Raw genomic sequence first — 18,214 nt, 5'->3', positions numbered from 1 at the left:
TGCGGGCATGCAGAGCGCTCGTAATGGATGTCTGTCGCCTCGCGCGACGGCGAGAAGGAAACGGGAATATAACTGAACAGGAGCAGGCACTTACAAAAAATTAAAAAAAAAATGCTTGGTTGATTTCGGTCGCATAAGGAGCGTGGGCGGCATATATATAGGTGGACGCGTGGTGATGGATGATGAATCGGATGATGAATCGTCGCGAGGTGTCGCGAGCGCCGATTTAGCCGTCGATGCTGAATGTCGAGCGCCCGTTTGGCTGCGAATAAATTACCGTCTCTTCGCAGTCACGTAAGTGGTTCGTGGCTTATTCGCCGCTATTTCAAAGTATAATGAGAAAACGAGACAAAGAAAGTAACCTGCAGGAATGTAATTAGCTCGCGTCACTTTTCGAAAAGCGAAGCTCTCTATCGTTGAAAACGCGCACAGTATATACATGGAAACAATAAAGCTTGTCTGAAGTTGCGTGAATGGCTTTGCGCGAACTGCGTTGCGTGACCGTATCTGAGGTTGCGTCAGCTGCGTGAGCCCCGTATTCCTTTGCGCTGCGCATACCCACATATCAAGACTACACGCGATTTTCCCGCAGGTATACACAGCAGGGATATGCTCTTGGTGTAGTGACCACACAGCCACACTTACACACATGACTTACCAATGTACAGAGCGGCCAGTCCATGCAGTATCTAGGCTGGTGCGTTCACGACAAACACACAACGTGGTCTTGGGAGGCACGGCTTTCCGAGCTGGCACTGGGGAGCCAACTGGTGACCCTAGACTAGGCCCGGCGAGCCACCGCGCCAGTGGGGCCCTACAAGAGGGCTCCACCCGGGATTAACCACGGACTCTCATTTTGAAATCAAGTTTATTCATTCACAGTGGCTTCCCAAACTCACCTCAACTCCGTGCAAGTCGTGAGGATTCCGTGAGCCGTTGAACGCCAGCGTCGAGATGAGTTATAATCGAAACCACGAGGTGTTGATAAGGCGTTGCAGTGGCCCCTCCAGTCATGAATGAACACAGTGATGAACACTATAAGTAGGTTTATTGTATCACGATATACAATGAAAGTTCTCATTTGTTTTCGTTGGAATGTCTCTGTATCTCCGATGACTGACTCACACAGGGCAGTACGCGGATGCAACGATGCAATGCGATTCTGCCAAAGCGTTTAATTTGTTCTTGCCTTCTTTTTTGTACATTTAATGGGCATATAAAGGGTACTGCAAGCTGTCTAATTCGTCTGTCTGAAAAAAAAAAAAAATCCCGCAGCACGCGATGGCAGGTCAGTGGAGGAAGATATCCAGCAACCTAGATTTCTTCCCCGAGCTTCGTGCCTTGTCTCGCATAGCAGAGAGAGTATTTATTACATCCAGAGTCATATCAGATAATTATGTCTGCCATTGTACCCGTCTTTGATTACCAATATGAGGTTCTTGTGTTTGTGTGGCCTGTCTCACGCGTAAAGTCTTGGTATGGCACATTTTGCTAGAAGCAATGCGCAAGCGCACAAGTTTTGGTCGCGCGCGTAAGGAGAAATCGCCAGAGCATTTGGTTGTCGCCGCGGAAGCTCCTTAAGGACAAAGCAAAACCAAACAAAAAGACGAAAATTGGTGTGGTTACGGCCATTCGTTTTCATGCCAAGACCAAAGTGTGGTATGTAAATGAGATTCTTTAATTCGCACTTAGCCGCACAAATGCCGCAATATGTTACATACCCTGTCGCATTGGCCCCTCATGTGAAGGTCGAAGTTTATCGGAATCGCTTTCGAATTGCGCGCACTCAAGTTCCAAGCTAGGCTCCGACGCGCTTGGAACTTAGGGACTGAAATAATTAGGAGACAAGAAGGCAGTGGGATTCATTGTTTCGACAGAGGACGTCGTGTTTTCGTGGTGTCTTTGTTTCGCAGAGGAATCTAGTTTCCGTTAAGGCCTTCGATTTGACACAGAAATAGCTCTCGCTTGACAAGGCTTTGGCGAACGCAAGTGCTCATGCACCGAACACATTGGCTTCTCATTGAGGTTCATTTTATCCATTTTGGTGCGTGTGTAGTGTCGTGTGGCTGTGCCGATTTCGGTAAATAAATACCTTTTGTAAACAGGGAGAGTGGGTAGTATGTGGTACCTTGTGTAGCCCGACCTCAAACACTGGTTTGCGGTGTAATATATTTGGCCTCTTGTCTCTAAGTGCGTTTTCTTTTTTTTTTTTTTGTCCTGGCAGTTGCGCCTCGCTTTCTTTACAACTCCGTTTGCGATTGAACCCGAGTTGGCGAGCTTACTGTGTTAATTTTCTGGCAAGAAGAACGTGATGAGTCTATGCGCGCACAATTTTCTAAACGCTGATACGCTGTGTAGTAATTGGTTTAGCGTCACAAGTAGACTAGCCGCTTATTCGCGCGACCTTGTTACCCAGAGTAACCACCGTAGGAATAGTCCTGCGATCACAGTTAACGGTAGTGCCATATGAAGCCTGCTATATACTTTCAGAAGCGGCGTGCTGTAACATGTTAGAACTGCTTGCTCGAACGCGTCCAGCATTAAAGGGTTTCGTGTAGTGTGAAGTGTGGAGTTACCGATCGCTGTTAGCGATGCTGACTTTGGCCAATTGTGCAGTGTAGTAACGGTCTAGACAGGGTGTATAGAGCAACGTGCGTTCAATGATACTAATATGGACACTGCTGTACAGACAAGCGGCTCGTTGTAAACGTGGGGAGACAATAAAAATGATTCGGGGATAATGACAACAGAAGGTGGCACTGGCGATACTATATTTGTATGCACGAAAACTGCGCTTATAAATGTGTGGATCCTAGCTGCTCGTAAGCGGTGGCGGTACAAAACATGTACAGCTATATAGTATGTATGACTAGACTGCGTCTTTCGGCAGACTTAATGCCAGCGGCTCCACGGCGACGTTTCGAACACTTGCGTAATGCCGAAACGTTCGAGGTAAGTAGAAAAGAGGGTAGACAGGTGGTTACAGACAGTGATGTCTAGTGACAAGTTGGTATGTGACGTTAGAAAAATCGTCCGTGGGTATTGGTCGCGCCGAGGTGCTTTTAAAGCGCGTAGGAGGTTGCTCTCTTTGCATAACTTCAGTCCGCGTTATCGTAGCTTCGTATCATCGACACCTTCAGTTCGAACCACAGTATACACTATCTTGTTCTTGCTGGTGCTAAAAGCAACGGTGATGTTATGCAGGCGCAAACTATAACTTCGCCCTCCAAACATAACACGTCTGCGTGGATGCGTTGGCGTCGTCGAACACTATTAGAGAGTTTTGGAAACAGGTGATGTTGAGGTTTGTGCGCACCAAGAACACTTCATGGAAAAAGTTCAGGCTGAGTTCGGTTGCGTGCGCGCACCAGTGTCACTGGTCCTCCTCCGTGTAAGCGAACCTGCTCGGTTACGCTGTTTCTAAAACTCTCGCATAACGAGTTGTCAGTTCCACACGTAACAGAAAGGCCTTCCATGCAGGGACAAGTAACGCTAACTATTAACTATTACAGACCCTCACGACTCTCTCTGTGAGGTGCTGCCGCAGTGAGCGATCGCGATTCCTCATATATCTAATGTGTATAAGCATGTGAGCTGTCGGTCGGTGTGACTTTCAAGCCGTAAATTGGGTGGAGTATGGTGGGGCATTTGGAAACGTCACTTTGTCTTTCGCTCATCTGAATAACAGCTGCATTATTCCGGACCTTAGAGTGCTGTAAGAAGGTTATCAGTGGTATAACTTTCACGAGACGACGGTACCATGGTGCGTGAATTGGAAGAACGTACCTGCCATGGCCTGCTTAGCGAACTTGAGCGCCGAAGGACCGAGTAGACATTACAGGTTCCTGGTGCAAGGTCAGAGGGATTAAGCTTTTTTTTTTAATATGAAAGAGCGAAACGGAACGAAAATATGCGGCCTCTTTATTAAGTGTGTAAACTACTGCGGTGCCTTGACAGGGGCTGTTGACTGGCTGCGCGTCGTGGTTTGTGGGGTTCGCGACTTCGTTTAAAGCTGTAAAGAGTCAGGACTAACAGTTTTCGCTCACTAAGGTTTTGAGTTCTGGGTTCAACGAATGTTAACTACAGGACAGAGCTGCATGTAATCCTCCGTTGAGAAGTATCCGCAAATATAGAGCGATAGATTGAGGTTCCGCATACCAGGAGGCGAAAATGTTATCTTAAGTATGTCATGTGCCGCATAACTTGAAATATACCTTGCTGTTAAAGTCAGGTGCATTAATCTTAGCTTCCAGCATACATCAGCTGGTTAGCTTGCTTCGTCTAACGCTTCGCCACAAATTGAGCCTTGAACCAGAGTTGGCGGATGACGATATAAAGCACTATCATTGTTCAGTACATTGAGCGTCACGGGTAGCGTACGTCTGTATCCTGAGATCGCGGCCGCGTGTTGCTGAGGATGTCTCATGGCCTTTAACGCTGCCTGGCATTTCACGTTACGACTACTTTTCGTTGTTCTTACGGGTCTAGTTTTGTTTCGCTTCTTTGTGCCATCTGTGCCTGAAGTTACATTCACGGCAAATACATTTTATGGCAATTAGCGAACCAAATAAATGCCAAGAGTTTTTTTTTCAGGTATGTGGCTAAATTTGGTATGCTGGGGGCTGTTATTAATGCAATAGATGTGAAGATTAATGGCCTTTATAGGTGAGTTACTCCCGATACCCTAAACAGTTTTTCCTTCCCCCTCCCCCCTCCCCCAGTGCAGGGTGGCCTACCGGGCTCAGCCCTGGTTAACCTCCCCGCCTTTCTTTTATTCTTATTCTCTCTCTCCTGTGAAGCCGGAGATACTATCGGTGGGCAGTCTGCCTAGCTTATATTAACAATAGTCATCCGGCGATTCTGGAATAACAACGAATCTAGAAATACAAACACGAGAGAAGTTCTCAAGAAGATAGGGTGCTTGAAGTGAGCATTAGAGTCGGACAGGGAATGGCGAAGGCTGAGTCGCAGAAGATTCTGCCTAATGAAGACAAGTCCCCTTCCCGAAGTGTTGGCTCCAGTTTCATTCTCTGCTTGACAGCTGAGACACAACGTCATTAGAAGGCAATTCATAGCAAGGTAAGAAGGGAGTAATTCATGCACTGCCCCTGTTTGTGAAACGTGGCGCTGGTGCCTGCGGATGCTTCCGCAGGCACCAGCGCCACGTTTTCATATCAGTATGAAATAAAGTGTTGCCACCCAGCCAGCGTACGGACGTGGCCTTCAACGAAAGGTTAAGCGATTTACCGTTGACAACTGAACCCTTAAAGTGCGCACACCACTTGCCACACTTCCTAGACAGCCATTGTACGCCGTGCCAGACTCGACGCAGCATCGGGTCTATGCCAGAAATGGGTGAAAAAAGGATCCGAGGTGCCGCACTGTAGGACATACGGCCAAGGAGTGAGAGCGCGCACACACGCTGTTCCACATGTGGCGAAGAAAAGTTTGCCACTCTGGGACGACGCTGCGTCTTTTCCGCATGCACGCACAGAGACACACACACACACAGACTCATTCGACGCGTCCATTCAGCTTGCACGTCTCTTGAGCACGTTGGCCAGAGCCACCACGGGCTGTAACCCCGATGTCTGGTCGCGTTGTCGCCTCCTTGCACGCACGAAGAGAGGGTTCGAGGTCCGGCGTTTGTCGTCGCGGAGCTCATTGACGGCGACTGCGGAGGGGCGTCTTGATCACGCGTTCCCCGGTCGGTCGTGCTTGTGCTTGTTCGAACTGGAGGGGACCGCTTCTATTTCGGGTCCCTTGTCATCGCGTCGGGGCGACGATCACTGCGCGCTGTCGTAGTAAGTTTCGTCCATCCGCAGCGGAGAGTGTTCCGGATGAGGAAGCGGCCGGTCCTTCATCGGGTTCTGCGGTGGAAGCAGAGAACGATGTGACATGCCTGACACGACAGCTGGCACACGTTCTCGGAGCGAACAAGAACATGCGTACGCTATGAGTCTGGGGCCGTGCGTTATTTTTTACGGGGGCGCTAAGTTCTGCTTCTTTACACAACAGTTCTAGAAGGTATAAGACGTTTCTCTCTTGGCTATTCTTATTACTTCGCGGCACGTCATATTGGCCTGGACTACGTGTCTTAAAATGACCCCGTCGTGCTTCCGTGTTTTAAAACAGTGACCGTTGAAGTACTGGGTTTTCGTGAACGTGTGTCAATAGGGCACCATCTGACTATCTGTGTTTAGCTGAGGTGAACTGCAATTGTGAAGCGCGAAACGACATTGTGACGAGGTTAACTGATGCATTATCCGAAAGCGATAGAGCGCTCTTTCCGGAGCAGTAAGACTCATAGAGTAATTACAAAGCCCGAATCTCGCACAGTTTACGTGACATACATAGTATCGGACATCTCACATCTCACATTCAAAGAAATGGAGCAAAGAATCACAGGATAGATATGGAAGTGGTATTTGTTATTTACTTTTCTCTAAAATATTTTCGGAGCTCGATCACAGCGGAAATGTACACTGCGAACGAGCCCTGAAAGGGGTTACATCAGTCAAGGTTAACCGTATGCTAATTTTCATCGTCTGATCATGTATCATTCAAACTCGTGGGTTATTCTTTCCGGAATGTCCTAGATTACCACTTAAAAAAGACATTTGACATCAGCGGTTAGTATACTCGACTTGCGCGCGTTTTTGATGCCTTGTGTCTCAAGTGCCGTATGTGCTTCGTGCGTTTTGAGGTGAAAGGCTCAGATGCCTCACCAAACGTGAATATTGGCCGTCGGCGTTGGCGTCATCACGAGTGACGCAAGAAATAATCACACGATGACGTCACGATATGACGTCATCGCGACGTCACAGATCGCAAAAGTTTGTGACGTCATCATGACGTCGCCAAACGTGACTTCATATGATGACGTCATCACATGACATTTGGTCAAAGGTGGGCCGATAACGGACGTAGTGCAAAACCAAGTGAGGTGCAGAAAGCTTGCAATGCCTCCGATCATGGAGGCAGTGCAAAACCACGTCAGGCGCAAGGGAGTAGGGGGAGTAGGATTATAACACTGACTGAAAAGAAGATGGCGTTTGCCTTCGAGTCGTCTTAGGCGACTCGAAGAAGAAGTCGTCTTCGACGACTTAGGGAGTCGTCTTAGGCGACTTGGAAGAAGGGACCCTATGAGTTTTAATGCCATATTCAGAACTATGCGCTGCGGTCTCTCACCTTGGGTACGTAAGTCTTCATCTCTTGGCGCTCCTTGAGCGTGCCCCGCAACTCAGTGCCGTTGCGCATGGTGCCTCCTTCGTAGGGAGTGGCGAATGGGACGTCCTGCTCGGACATCTTTTCCATCTCCACGTACCTCTGGGACATCATGGTTCCGGTATTCAGAGTAGCCGGGTCGTACCTCATTATCTCTGCAAGGAAAGGCAACGAAATAGCATCAAAGTTGAGTCAATCAGAAATTAAACGCTGTCAGAGGTACCCTGCCCGTTGGATCGCGGAAGACTGAGGCTATGTAGGGAGACAAGCCGCTTGTTCTGCCCATTAAAGTTGGTAGCGTAACATAAACAGCACATGTCACTGCACAAGTGGGATCAAATTTTTTCAGGAATGCAACAGGTCGTCTCTTCGGTACAGTTTAGAAAAGAATGTTTGCATGGTCTTTTCCCTATTTTCCTTTGTTCTTGCTCATGCCGCGTTCAAACCTTTTTTTTTTTGAAATATCAGATTTCACATATCTATTTTTCGTTCTAACAGTCTGATGCTTTCCGTTCGTCGAAACGTGTCCGGAGGAGTTCCTGTGAAGCTAATACAGCCTCTAGCTTCCGTTTCGGTTTTCTGTGCTCCGACCTTCCTCCGCTGATAGAAAAGCTCAATGAATGAATGAATGAATGAATGAATGAATGAATTTAGTGGTGCTTTGTTTTACCGACCGTTCATGCATTCGCGTAGTCTTCTGCGTGGTTTTGAATGTATTCGCACGTACGCAGCAGATGCCAGCAAAAAAGTGCCTTTTTCAGGAGAAGCCGACATCTGCAAATGCACGTACGTAGCAGATGCTTGGAAAGCTGACTTTTCTGCTAAGGGTATTTTTATGATAAGAAGCCTACATCTACAAATGCACGTACGTAGCAGGTGTCTGTAAAGCGGACTTTTCTGCTAAAAGTATCTCTATCAGGAGAAGCCCACACCTGCAAATGCACGTACGTTGCAGTTGCCTGTAAAGCTGGCTTTTCTGCTAAAAGTGTCTTTATCAGGAGAAGTCCACACCTGCAAATGCACGTACGTAGCAGTTGCCTGTAAAGCTGGCTTTTCTGCTAAAAGTGCCTTTATCAGGAGAAGTTCACACCTGCAAATGCACGTGCGTAGCAGTTGCCTGTAAAGCTGGCTTTTCTGCTAAAAGTATGTTTGTCAGGCGAAGCCCGCATGTGCACATGCACGTACGTGGCAGGTGCCTGTAAACCTGGCTTTTCCGCTAGATGTATCTTTCTCAGGAGAAGCCCACATCTGCAAGTGCACGTACGTAGCCGATGCCTGTAAAGCTGGCTTTTTTTTTTCTTCAGATGTGTCTTTATCAGGAGAAGCCTGCATCTGCAATTCTCGTCGCTTTACCGACGATGACTGGTCCACTGAAAGTACTTTTGTCGATCGAAAACTTGCAGTCGAATACGTTACTACGTGAATGTCCTGTGTTGCTGGAAATGAGTATGATATATAGTGATGCTAATCTCAGTAAAGCACCCGCCCCCTCGATCCTGAGAACATCGCTCGTCACCTTCATTACATCCGGTATTTTTGCATGCGCAAAAACGACATTATTCCTGGAACGCTGCGTGCTCGGGTGTAATAGTAGGGGCATCCACTAGTAAAGTAGTGTCGCGACGAATAGTCTGTATCGAGGACACGACATGCGTAGTGATTATATGTGTTGTGGTGCAGAGATCCCTTGTGCGAAAGACCGCCTTGGAAATGTAAAGGCGAGTATCAAGCATTACGTAGACTGTGCAAAGGTTGTGGATAGGAATCACACGTGCTAGGAAACGAGGGGACGTCTGAAGCGAGTGCTTGGCACTCGAACTTTCAAATACTTGTCGCTGTCAGCACCTTGGTTTGGTCGCGCGGTACTGTGGAGAAGTTGGAAACTTTTGGCCAACTCTTAGAACCTGCACGATTGAGGACGAACTGTTTTTGCGGGTGTTCCATGTCACCCTCAGTAGTTCACGAAAATGTACGCATTATGTTTTTATTTCTAGATCTACTTATCTCCTATGCGACAAAGGTGGCCTCACGAAATGTAACAATACGTTTTTCTGAGAAGACGCGCGAGCACTTTACATAAGAGGATGCTTATATGGAGGATATTTTAACGGGCCGTTGCGATCCTAATGTCGATAGTCCACTACATGCTATCGCACAGTACAAACCTATTAGTAGGAGACCAGTTCTCACCTGGCACTGGTCGGGGAGTGCTCTTCATTTTTCGAATGCAGATGCACGTGCTGAAGAGTATGACGAGCACGGCCAGCAGGATGGCCCCCGCCGGGATCATGATGGCCATGTCCATGTAGATAGGTACCTCGTCATCCGCCGGCTTGTTCTCGATGGCCGAGCTTTCGTGTCCCGACGCTGCGTTTACATCGTGTATGGGTTAATAATGCACAAGGGTCAATTCAGTTTCAGTTTATTATAAGTCCAACGTATATTAGTTACAGACGATATGCAAATGAGACTCCCAAAGTCAAATTACTGCAACGGGACATTACGTGGAGTTTCAGTCATTTGGAAATCGGTAACAGCCAAGATGTTTGCGGACAAACTAAATAGTCATGACGGCCAGCGCGAAAAAGACTCGGGAAATGAAGCACGCGACACAAGGCGCTTGTGTTGTGTACTTTCTTCTTGTGCTGAGTCTTGTTTGCGCTGGCCATCATGAGTGTATTCCAACTCGCCCAATTTGCAACCTTATTTCAATTCAATCTAAATAGATTTATCAACGGGTAGTCCACAACTGGACCAACCACAAATAGGTATCTGGAGGCTGGGCCACAAGTAGACTACAGCCTACCATAATCTATATGGCCGGCTGTGGAAGTCATGTGACTTTGCAACTAGCTACCGGCGGGCGTTCGCTTACCAGAGCTCTCTGTCCTAACCAAAAGTATGGCGCTCGGGTCACCACGTCCCAGCACGTTGGAGGCTGTCACGTAGACTTGGTACACGTAACCCGGATGTAAGTTGGTCAGCGTGTACGTGTTGTTGGCTGTGTTCACGATCGGCAGTTCCAGCCACGTGCCACCTTCTTGCCTGTAGTGGATGTTGAAACCTGCAGCGGGAAAGGAAGCATTCATATGACACGTTCATTGAATCGCCGTGCTCTTCCTTTCTGGTCTTGGTGGGATGCTTGTGTATTTAAAATTTGTTGAGCGGAATCGCGATTTCGTTGTCGCGCAGTGTTTGTGTGCTGACGCGTTTCGCAGATAGCTGTTGAAGGGGGTCGCTTCATCATTAGTTTAAACGGTTTCTATGAACAGTTCTGTTCGTGAACATTATTACATAATCTTTATTTTCCACTTTACGTTCTTGTGATAATTACGGTAATTAAACTCGAAAGAAAAGAAGTATCCATTGCAGACGCAAAGATTAATAAGAAAAGTAAGGAGCACGACTGGAGTACGTCATCTATTTTTTGTTGTACACAGCGCACGTGTACACAGTTTGGATTGGGCTACAGAAAAATAAAAAAGAAAAAAAAAAGAAAACAGTTTGAACACTTGTGGAAATCCTGTAGACTTCTCATTGGTCCAAAGTTTTTAGTTCCAGGTTTTTCACGTCCCTTCGATGTGCTCCTGCGTTTAACTTAAATGAATTTAGCTTTTTGGGCATGCGGGAGTTCGTATAGCAGGTAACGTTTTGTTGGGTGGGTTCAGTTTTTTGAGGTAGAAGTGGTTAGCAATAATCGAGGGTACTGATTGTACCCACAAATTGAAGAATGTCTTATTGCACCTTGCAGGCTCTCCGTTCTTACCGGTGACGTCGCTGCTGGACCTGATGACCCACCGGAGCGTCATGGTATCGGCCGTCACTCCCGTCACGAAAAGCCTCGGTGCTTCGGGTACATCTGCGTACAAGAACGTGACAAAGCATTGCACGTGAGTTGCAGTACGTTTACTGGCTGACAGCGCTTCTAATTCGATGTATTACCTTGACAGGGGATAGCGGAAGCAAGATGAAGTTGCATCGAAGCGCACGCAATACAAATGGTATTTACAGTTTGCATGATAGCTTGCCAAGTAACTACGCTTTCCACAGGTGCAATACATATTCATTTCGCAAGGTCCTGGATTTAAAATGATGAAGGGGAGGTTTAAACGCCGGTGTTTCTCTGTACGTTTGCATCGCACATCTAGTAAATTTCTCCAGTACACTTCGCATATATATATACATCTTGCCAGTGCAGGGTATTCCTGAATCTGTATCTTATTTTCTTAAAGAGCCATTGCTACGTTGGATTTCTTTTGTATATTTATACAAGTATTTCAGCCTCTTCGTTCTCCGTACACTTTGAACCAGTAGGGCCGTGGAACGATAAACATTCTGTTCGCAATAGACCGCGATGGCATAAAGAACAGTTAGAGCAAAAGGGAGAAGATGCAGGGAAGACGCGATTGGCCTGGGTGTTTCGTGCATGTATCGGATGACGGAAGGAAAGCGTTCACACCTTCTGTTAGGTTGGGGGTTCGGAGCCCCGCAGCACAGGAACCACTCGAGGCAGCGGCTAGCAGGAGACTGTTTTATTGCTTTCTTTTAGAAGCGGACGAGAGGAGGCAGAGGAAGTTACAGCGAGGGCAGAAGACGTAACACGATATGCAGGAGCTGGGGACGAGAGTCTGAGGAAGGCGCCATGCGCGTGAGCGCGTCGGGCAGCACCGGCAAGCGAGGCACAACCTCTGGAGTGGCCGTGCGTCGGTTGATGTGCGCGTACACGACATCCCTTACCCCTTAGACGGGGTCACCGTATCGGTCAGGTGGACGCCGATCACGTTGGGGCCTCGGTGCAGTTTGGTGCTGCGCGGACCCGCTGGGTTGGTCATCGCGAGCTTGCGTCGCACAAGTGTCCAACCTGGCCTCAGCTTCGCTATGCTCGGAGTCGGGCGTTGTGGGCAGATCATGCGGCGGCGTCGCTTCCGCTGGGAGCGAGATCACGTACGGAGCCGGCACTGTCTCTTGTTGATCACTTGCTACTGGTCCGTTCGTTTGATCGTTCCGCGGCGAATCTTCTGTCGGGTAGGCCTCTGCACCTGGCTTTATGTGATCAAGGTGCCGACGAACCGTTCCGCTTCTTGACTTGATTAGCCAAGATCGATGTCCGAGTCTCTTTAACACGGTTCCGCCAACCCAAGCAGGACTCCCTGCAAAGTTGCGGAAAAAGACCGATTGCCCGATTTCTATCTTTCTTGGCAACTCAGCAACGCTGTGGTCAATGGTCACCCTCTCAGCTGGTCGCGGCTGAATGCGTGTCAGTGCCGTTGAGAGCTCGCGGCCGAACATGAGTGCAGCTGGCGTTTTGCCCGTCGTTACTGAAACGGTGGTGTGCTGTTTCAGCTGAAAACGAGCCAGCCTGCACGCAAATGTACCTGACTGATCCTTTGCAAGTGCCTGTTTCGTTTCATACACCATTCTTTCGGCTTGCCCATTCGTGGCCGGATGATAGGGTGCACTTGTGATGTGCGTCACCCGATTCTTCTTCAGAAATTCTTCCATTTCCGCAGAAACAAAGGACGGGCCGTTATCCGTTACCACCCTTTCGGGAATGCCGAAAATTGCGAACAGGTTTCGCAGTTCCTCGATCAGTGTCGGCGACTGTATGTTCCGCATGGTGCGCACTTCGAGCCACTTGCTGTATGCGTCCACTACAATTAGGAGCATCCTTCCCTCCACAGGCCCAGCGAAATCCGCGTGGATTGTGTGCCCTGGTGTTGTCGCACGTTTCCACTCGGGAGCTGGTGCTTTAGTTGGAGTTTTCTGGTGCTGGCAGCAAGTTGCACAACTCTTGACCACCCGCTCTATGTCGTTGTCGACACCGGGCCACCAAAAATAGCCTCGAGCGCACGCCTTCATAGCTACCACGCCCCTGTGACCTGCATGTGCTAAGTCGAGCACGTCTTTCCTTGCTTTCTCTGGAACGACCAGTCTGGCACCACGGATCACGCAGCCTTCCTGTAGCGAAAGCTCGTGTCCAAGCTTTGTGAACGCCGAAAATTCCTGCTTGGGCAACCGGCGTAGCTCTCCGTTTGAGACGGCTGTCATCACGCGGGATAACAGTGGGTCATTCCGGGTCAGCTCAGCCAGTTGACGCGGTGACAGCTCGAAACGTGGCGCGGACGCAAGCATAAGCACATCTCCCGGGGAGCATGGCTCATCTACCTGCGCGGGCAGTGGCAGCCTGCTGAGCGCGTCAGCATTTTGGTGCAGGCGTCCAGGCCTGTAGACCAAATCGTAGTCGTATGTGGCCAATTTCAGACACCATCGAGTCATCCTCGGTGACAATATCTGAGGGATTTGCTTCTTTTCCCCCATGATGCCTAGGAGCGGTTGGTGATCCGTTAATACGGTCACGTGCCGGCCAGCGACATACTGGTGAAAGTGGCTGACGCCATAAACTACCGCAAGACCCTCTTTATCGAGCTGCGAGTAGTTTTTCTCAGCGGTTCCCAAAGTTCGTGACGCGAATGCAATGGGAGCCTCTCGGCCGAACGCATCCTTTTGAGCGAGAATTGCGCCGATGCCGTATGGTGACGCATCCACGGACAGAATGAGAGGCCTTTTTTCGTCATAATGCGCAAGGACTGTCGAAGACCGAATCATCTTCTTAAGCATCTCGAACGCATCCTGATGTTTTTTCTCCCACTTCCAGGGCGTGTTCTTCTCGAGAAGCCCATACAACTCTGCAGCTACTGTCGCTCTGTTCTCCAAAAAACGATCGTAAAAAGCGAGAAGCCCTAAGAAAGCCTGCAGAGAGGTCTTGTCAGTCGGTTTTGGCGCCTCAAGGATTGCCTTTACCTTTTCTTCGGTCGTATGGACACCCTGAGCATCGATTTTATGACCGAGAAATTTGACTGAGCTGATGCCGAAGCGGCACTTCTCTTGCTTGAGTCGCAGACCTTTGTCGCTTAGCCTCGACAGGACTTCCTCTAGACGTTGCGCATGCTCTTTAACGTCCTTCCCGCTGACAATAATGTCGTCAAGGTAGACACTCACCCCCTGAATTCCGGCCAGTGTCGTCTCCATCATCCGCTGGAAGATGGCTGGTGCAGCGGATACTCCAAAAGGGAGGCGATTCACCTTGAACAGTCCTTTGGTGGTGTTGACGGTGAGCAATGCGGCTGTCTCGTCGTCCACTCTTAGCTGCTGATAGGCCTGGTACAGGTCTAGCGTCGAAAATGTCGTTCCACCGCGCAACTTTGCGAACACCTCCGCAGTTGTCGGCAGTGGGTACGCCGTCTTCTTGACCACCGCGTTAACTGTGCTCCTGTAATCTCCACAAACGCGAAATGTTCCATCCTTTTTGCGCACCCACACCAAAGGTGTGGCCATTTCGGCGTGTTGCGTCGGCTCCAGGATGCCTTGTTTTTGCAGGCGGTCGAGCTCTTCCTCCATAGGCTCTTGGTAAGCTAGGGGCACTGGACGTGCTTTGCAAAACTTGGGTGTGGCACCTTCTTCTAAGTCCAAGTGAACCAATGGACCCACGTAGCCGTCGATAGCTTCCTTAAATACATCAGGATGGCGTGCGAGAACCTCCTGGATCTCTTGACTTGGTTCGGCGACCTGGTTTATTCCGTGAACACGGATGTTCAGTGCTGAGAACCAGTCACGTCCGAGCAGGTTGCACCCAGTCCCTTTGATTATCAGCAGGGGCAGCACGTAGTCCTTTGATTTGAAACGCACACGAACCTGTGCCGAACCGACGGTGTCAAGTTCTTCCCCTGACCAGGTGCGTAAGTCTAGGGGTTCTCTCGAAAGCTTTGGGGCGTTCGATGGCCACGTTTGGTGGTAGGTAGCCTCACTGATGAGAGAACATGCGGCGCCCGTGTCCACTTCGAATTTCAGGGGCCTTCCCTCGACTTTCACGTCAACGAGGAATTTAGGGCAGGGTTGTCGCCCACTCACGGCATGTAGGTCGTAGCACCAATCGGTGTCCTCGAGGTCGTAGCACACAGGTTGGGCGTTAACCATGTGAGTTCCTTGCCGGGCGTTGAGGTTGCCTTCTTTGTTTTTCTTCTTTCTGGAGATGCAGGCGTTCTCGATGTGGCCCTTTTTGGAACAAAAACGGCATTGCGCTGTCCTGAATTTGCAGGTGTCAGCCTCGTGCCAGCCGTCGCATCGGTAGCAGCGCCGTTGCTGAGCCGAATGTTTGCTTTCCTTTTTAGGCTGTGAAGTCTTGTGCACCTCCGCGGAGCTCGTCGCTCCCTTAAGTCCTCGTTGCTGCTTCGACGCACTTTCGGACGACAGTGCCAAGTCCAACGCGCGTTGAAAAGTCAAGTCTTTCTCCGCGAACAGTCGCTGCTGGAGGTGCTCGTCGCGGATGCCGCACACGAACCTGTCGCGAAGCATCACATCTTGGGGCAGCATGGTGGGGTTCGCCAGAACGGCTGCGTGGCCTTCTGCCGGTGGCGTCGATGTAGCAGACGTTGTCGCTGGCACTCCGAAGTTGCAGTCAGCTGACAAGCTTCTGAGAGCTGCAACGTAGTTGCTGATCGACTCTTCCGGCCGCTGATCGCGTCGCTGGAACACGTACCGGCTGTACAACTCAGACGGTCGTGGATCGAAGTGCTTCTGCAGAAGGGCAACTATGTCGGCATAGCCCACCTCTCCAGGAGTCTTCGGCGCGACCAGAGCGCAGGCAGTTTCAAAGGTGTCGGCTCCGCATAGCGTCAGGAGGAGCGCGCGCTTCTTTTCTTCGTCGCAGACGTCGTTCGCCACGAAGTAGAAGTTCAGGCGCTGGATCCAGGATGACCAGTTCTTGCCGCTAAACGGCTCGATGGCGGCCTGCATTCCTCCAGTAGCCATGGGCGTAACCTAGAGAGCTGCGCACTTATAAAATTCCACTTCTCGTCGCCAGTGTTATGTTGGGGGTTCGGAGCCCCGCAGCACAGGAACCACTCGAGGCAGCGGCTAGCAGGAGACTGTTTTATTGCTTTCTTTTAGAAGCGGACGAGAGGAGGCAGAGGAAGTTACAGCGAGGGCAGAAGACGTAACACGATATGCAGGAGCTGGGGACGAGAGTCTGAGGAAGGCGCCATGCGCGTGAGCGCGTCGGGCAGCACCGGCAAGCGAGGCACAACCTCTGGAGTGGCCGTGCGTCGGTTGATGTGCGCGTACACGACACCTTCGAGACAATGTGGCTTCGTGGCCGATTTCGTGCGTGTTTTGCGAGTAAGGCTATGACCACTGTAGTTTATAAGTTCAGTGGCTCCAGTTAGTACATAGTGTGTTGTTTGTTGGTTTTGTACGCTTAGAGTGGGCGAAGGGGACGGGTGGGGCGTGCGCTGCGACATCGGCGAGCAAAGGAAACACTATACATTTCAGTATCTATAGGCTTACACCGTAGCTCAATTCATTTTGGTACTTTTCGTGCGGCCTCGCTGGTGTACGACTGACGCAACTCTTTCGGCATGTTTGTAAGACATAATTGAAGGTTGAAGCGCACAGCAAGAGGAAGACATGAAACACGCAGCGCTCGTGTGACTCATGTCATGTCTTCTCCTTGTCATGTTGCGTGCTTTAAGCTTCAGTCTTTCCTTTTGTTCACGACCTAACACCATGACGACGCGAGATGGTGGGAAGGAGATGGAGGCAGGAGGAACCATTCGCTGGCGAAGAAATAATTATAGCTCTCTCTTCGAAGCAAACTGTTTCCGCCTGTTCGTTCCCTCGACTCGCGGATCCGCCGCCTTGCACACACGCCGTCTCAAGCGAAGCGGCGTCGGCGGTGGCGACGCATGTGGCTGTTCCGGCAATTAGCGGCATGTCCGTATCGGCAATAAACAAATACCAAACCGATTGCAAGGAGAAAGCATCATCGGCTTGCGTCGCACGCACACGCACACACATGCTGAAGCTTTTCCCACTGCTTCGTCGGCGTCCGGTCTCACGGGCAGCAAGCCAGCCGGACGAGTAAGCACGCATGAAGGAAGGGAGCCCTCCTTCTCATCTCCTTCATGGCTGCACGTAGTATTCTTAACTTTCCTCGGAAAGCGACCTCGCCATCGGCTCCCGTTCTTCGTCGCTTCGTTTCTCTTTCTGTTTTATTCGCGCCTTTTTTTCTTTATCTTACGGGCGCTCGCCGCTTAGCTTGTTTGCATGGAGCCACCGCGCTGTACTACACCGCGGAGGCCGGCAGTAGGGCGGGACGGGGATATATTTGCCTCTAGCGCGCGCGAGCACAGCTTGCGCGAAGTCTTTTTTCGCATGTGCGCTGCTCTGCACATGCGCTGCTCTGCGTCACGTACGCAGTCGTTGCTTGAAGATAACGGGGCGGATGCGTGGAGCGCTAATAGCGAAGAAAGCTGGTTGTGAAGGCGAAGTCTCGTGCTGCGCACTTACGTGCTTCTGTAGCGTTAGCGGAACGAAAACAAGGTAGCGTGTTATCTATACGTACGGCACGCGGTGAGAAACGCAGTGCGGTACGTGGCTGGATTGACCTCGTTACGTGTTTTCGCTGTTGCAGAGCTATCTTTCCGAAACGATGGCTTGGCGGTTTGATCAGTAGGTTCGTTGTATATGCGCGTGTACGACATATCGTTTTTCCTAACACGTGTTTCAAGTTGTGATTGCGTTTTCCGGCGTTGCTCACATCTGCTTATGCGTGAAAAGGATGTATGTCAATTGTTTTGCCGGATATATCGGATATGCATAAGCTTCTCAGTCAAGTTTCTGTGCCGTAGGCCGGCACTTATTGGGTGGAAATAAATGATTAAAATGTGTTGAGAACAGATAGGCCTTGCAAATAAGTTCTGTGACTTCGTGCTGCGAACGGGTGGTTGTCAATGTCCCGTTCTTAAAACTGAGGTCTTATTGCGCGAGTGTCTATCCACGCTGTAATGATGACTTGTGTAGGTCGGTGATGACATGTGGCATGCGACAAACGTTTGGGACTTACTGCGCGCTTCTAAGTTCTCATTTCGGCACTGCTTAAAGTGCTACGTTACACTTTTGTAATTTGAGAGGTCGTTAGTTGAATTCAGTG

The 18,214-nt window shown here is 49.8% G+C and overlaps 1 protein-coding gene across 6 annotated transcripts in view; it reads right to left on the bottom strand.

Annotated features, from left to right (window-relative positions):
- Positions 1–4,795: 4,795 nt before the first annotated feature.
- The window catches only part of LOC119397553 (Down syndrome cell adhesion molecule-like protein 1 homolog), a 47,617-nt gene continuing 34,198 nt past the window's right edge, over positions 4,796–18,214 (bottom strand). For all 6 annotated transcript variants that reach the window (XM_049417100.1, XM_049417102.1, XM_049417101.1 and 3 more), the window contains 5 exons: positions 10,994–11,086; positions 10,103–10,291; positions 9,418–9,594; positions 7,192–7,382; positions 4,796–5,870 (listed from right to left, as the gene is read on the bottom strand). In XM_049417100.1, the coding sequence (XP_049273057.1) occupies positions 5,787–5,870; positions 7,192–7,382; positions 9,418–9,594; positions 10,103–10,291; positions 10,994–11,086 (734 nt within the window). In that variant the 3' untranslated portion in view covers positions 4,796–5,786. The remainder of the gene's footprint in view (positions 5,871–7,191; positions 7,383–9,417; positions 9,595–10,102; positions 10,292–10,993; positions 11,087–18,214) is intronic.

Source organism: Rhipicephalus sanguineus, chromosome 6 (assembly GCF_013339695.2).
Source record: "Rhipicephalus sanguineus isolate Rsan-2018 chromosome 6, BIME_Rsan_1.4, whole genome shotgun sequence".
NCBI lineage: Eukaryota > Metazoa > Arthropoda > Arachnida > Ixodida > Ixodidae > Rhipicephalus > Rhipicephalus sanguineus.
Note: the sequence above shows the minus strand (reverse complement) of the source record. Positions and strands in the feature narration are given on the sequence as shown.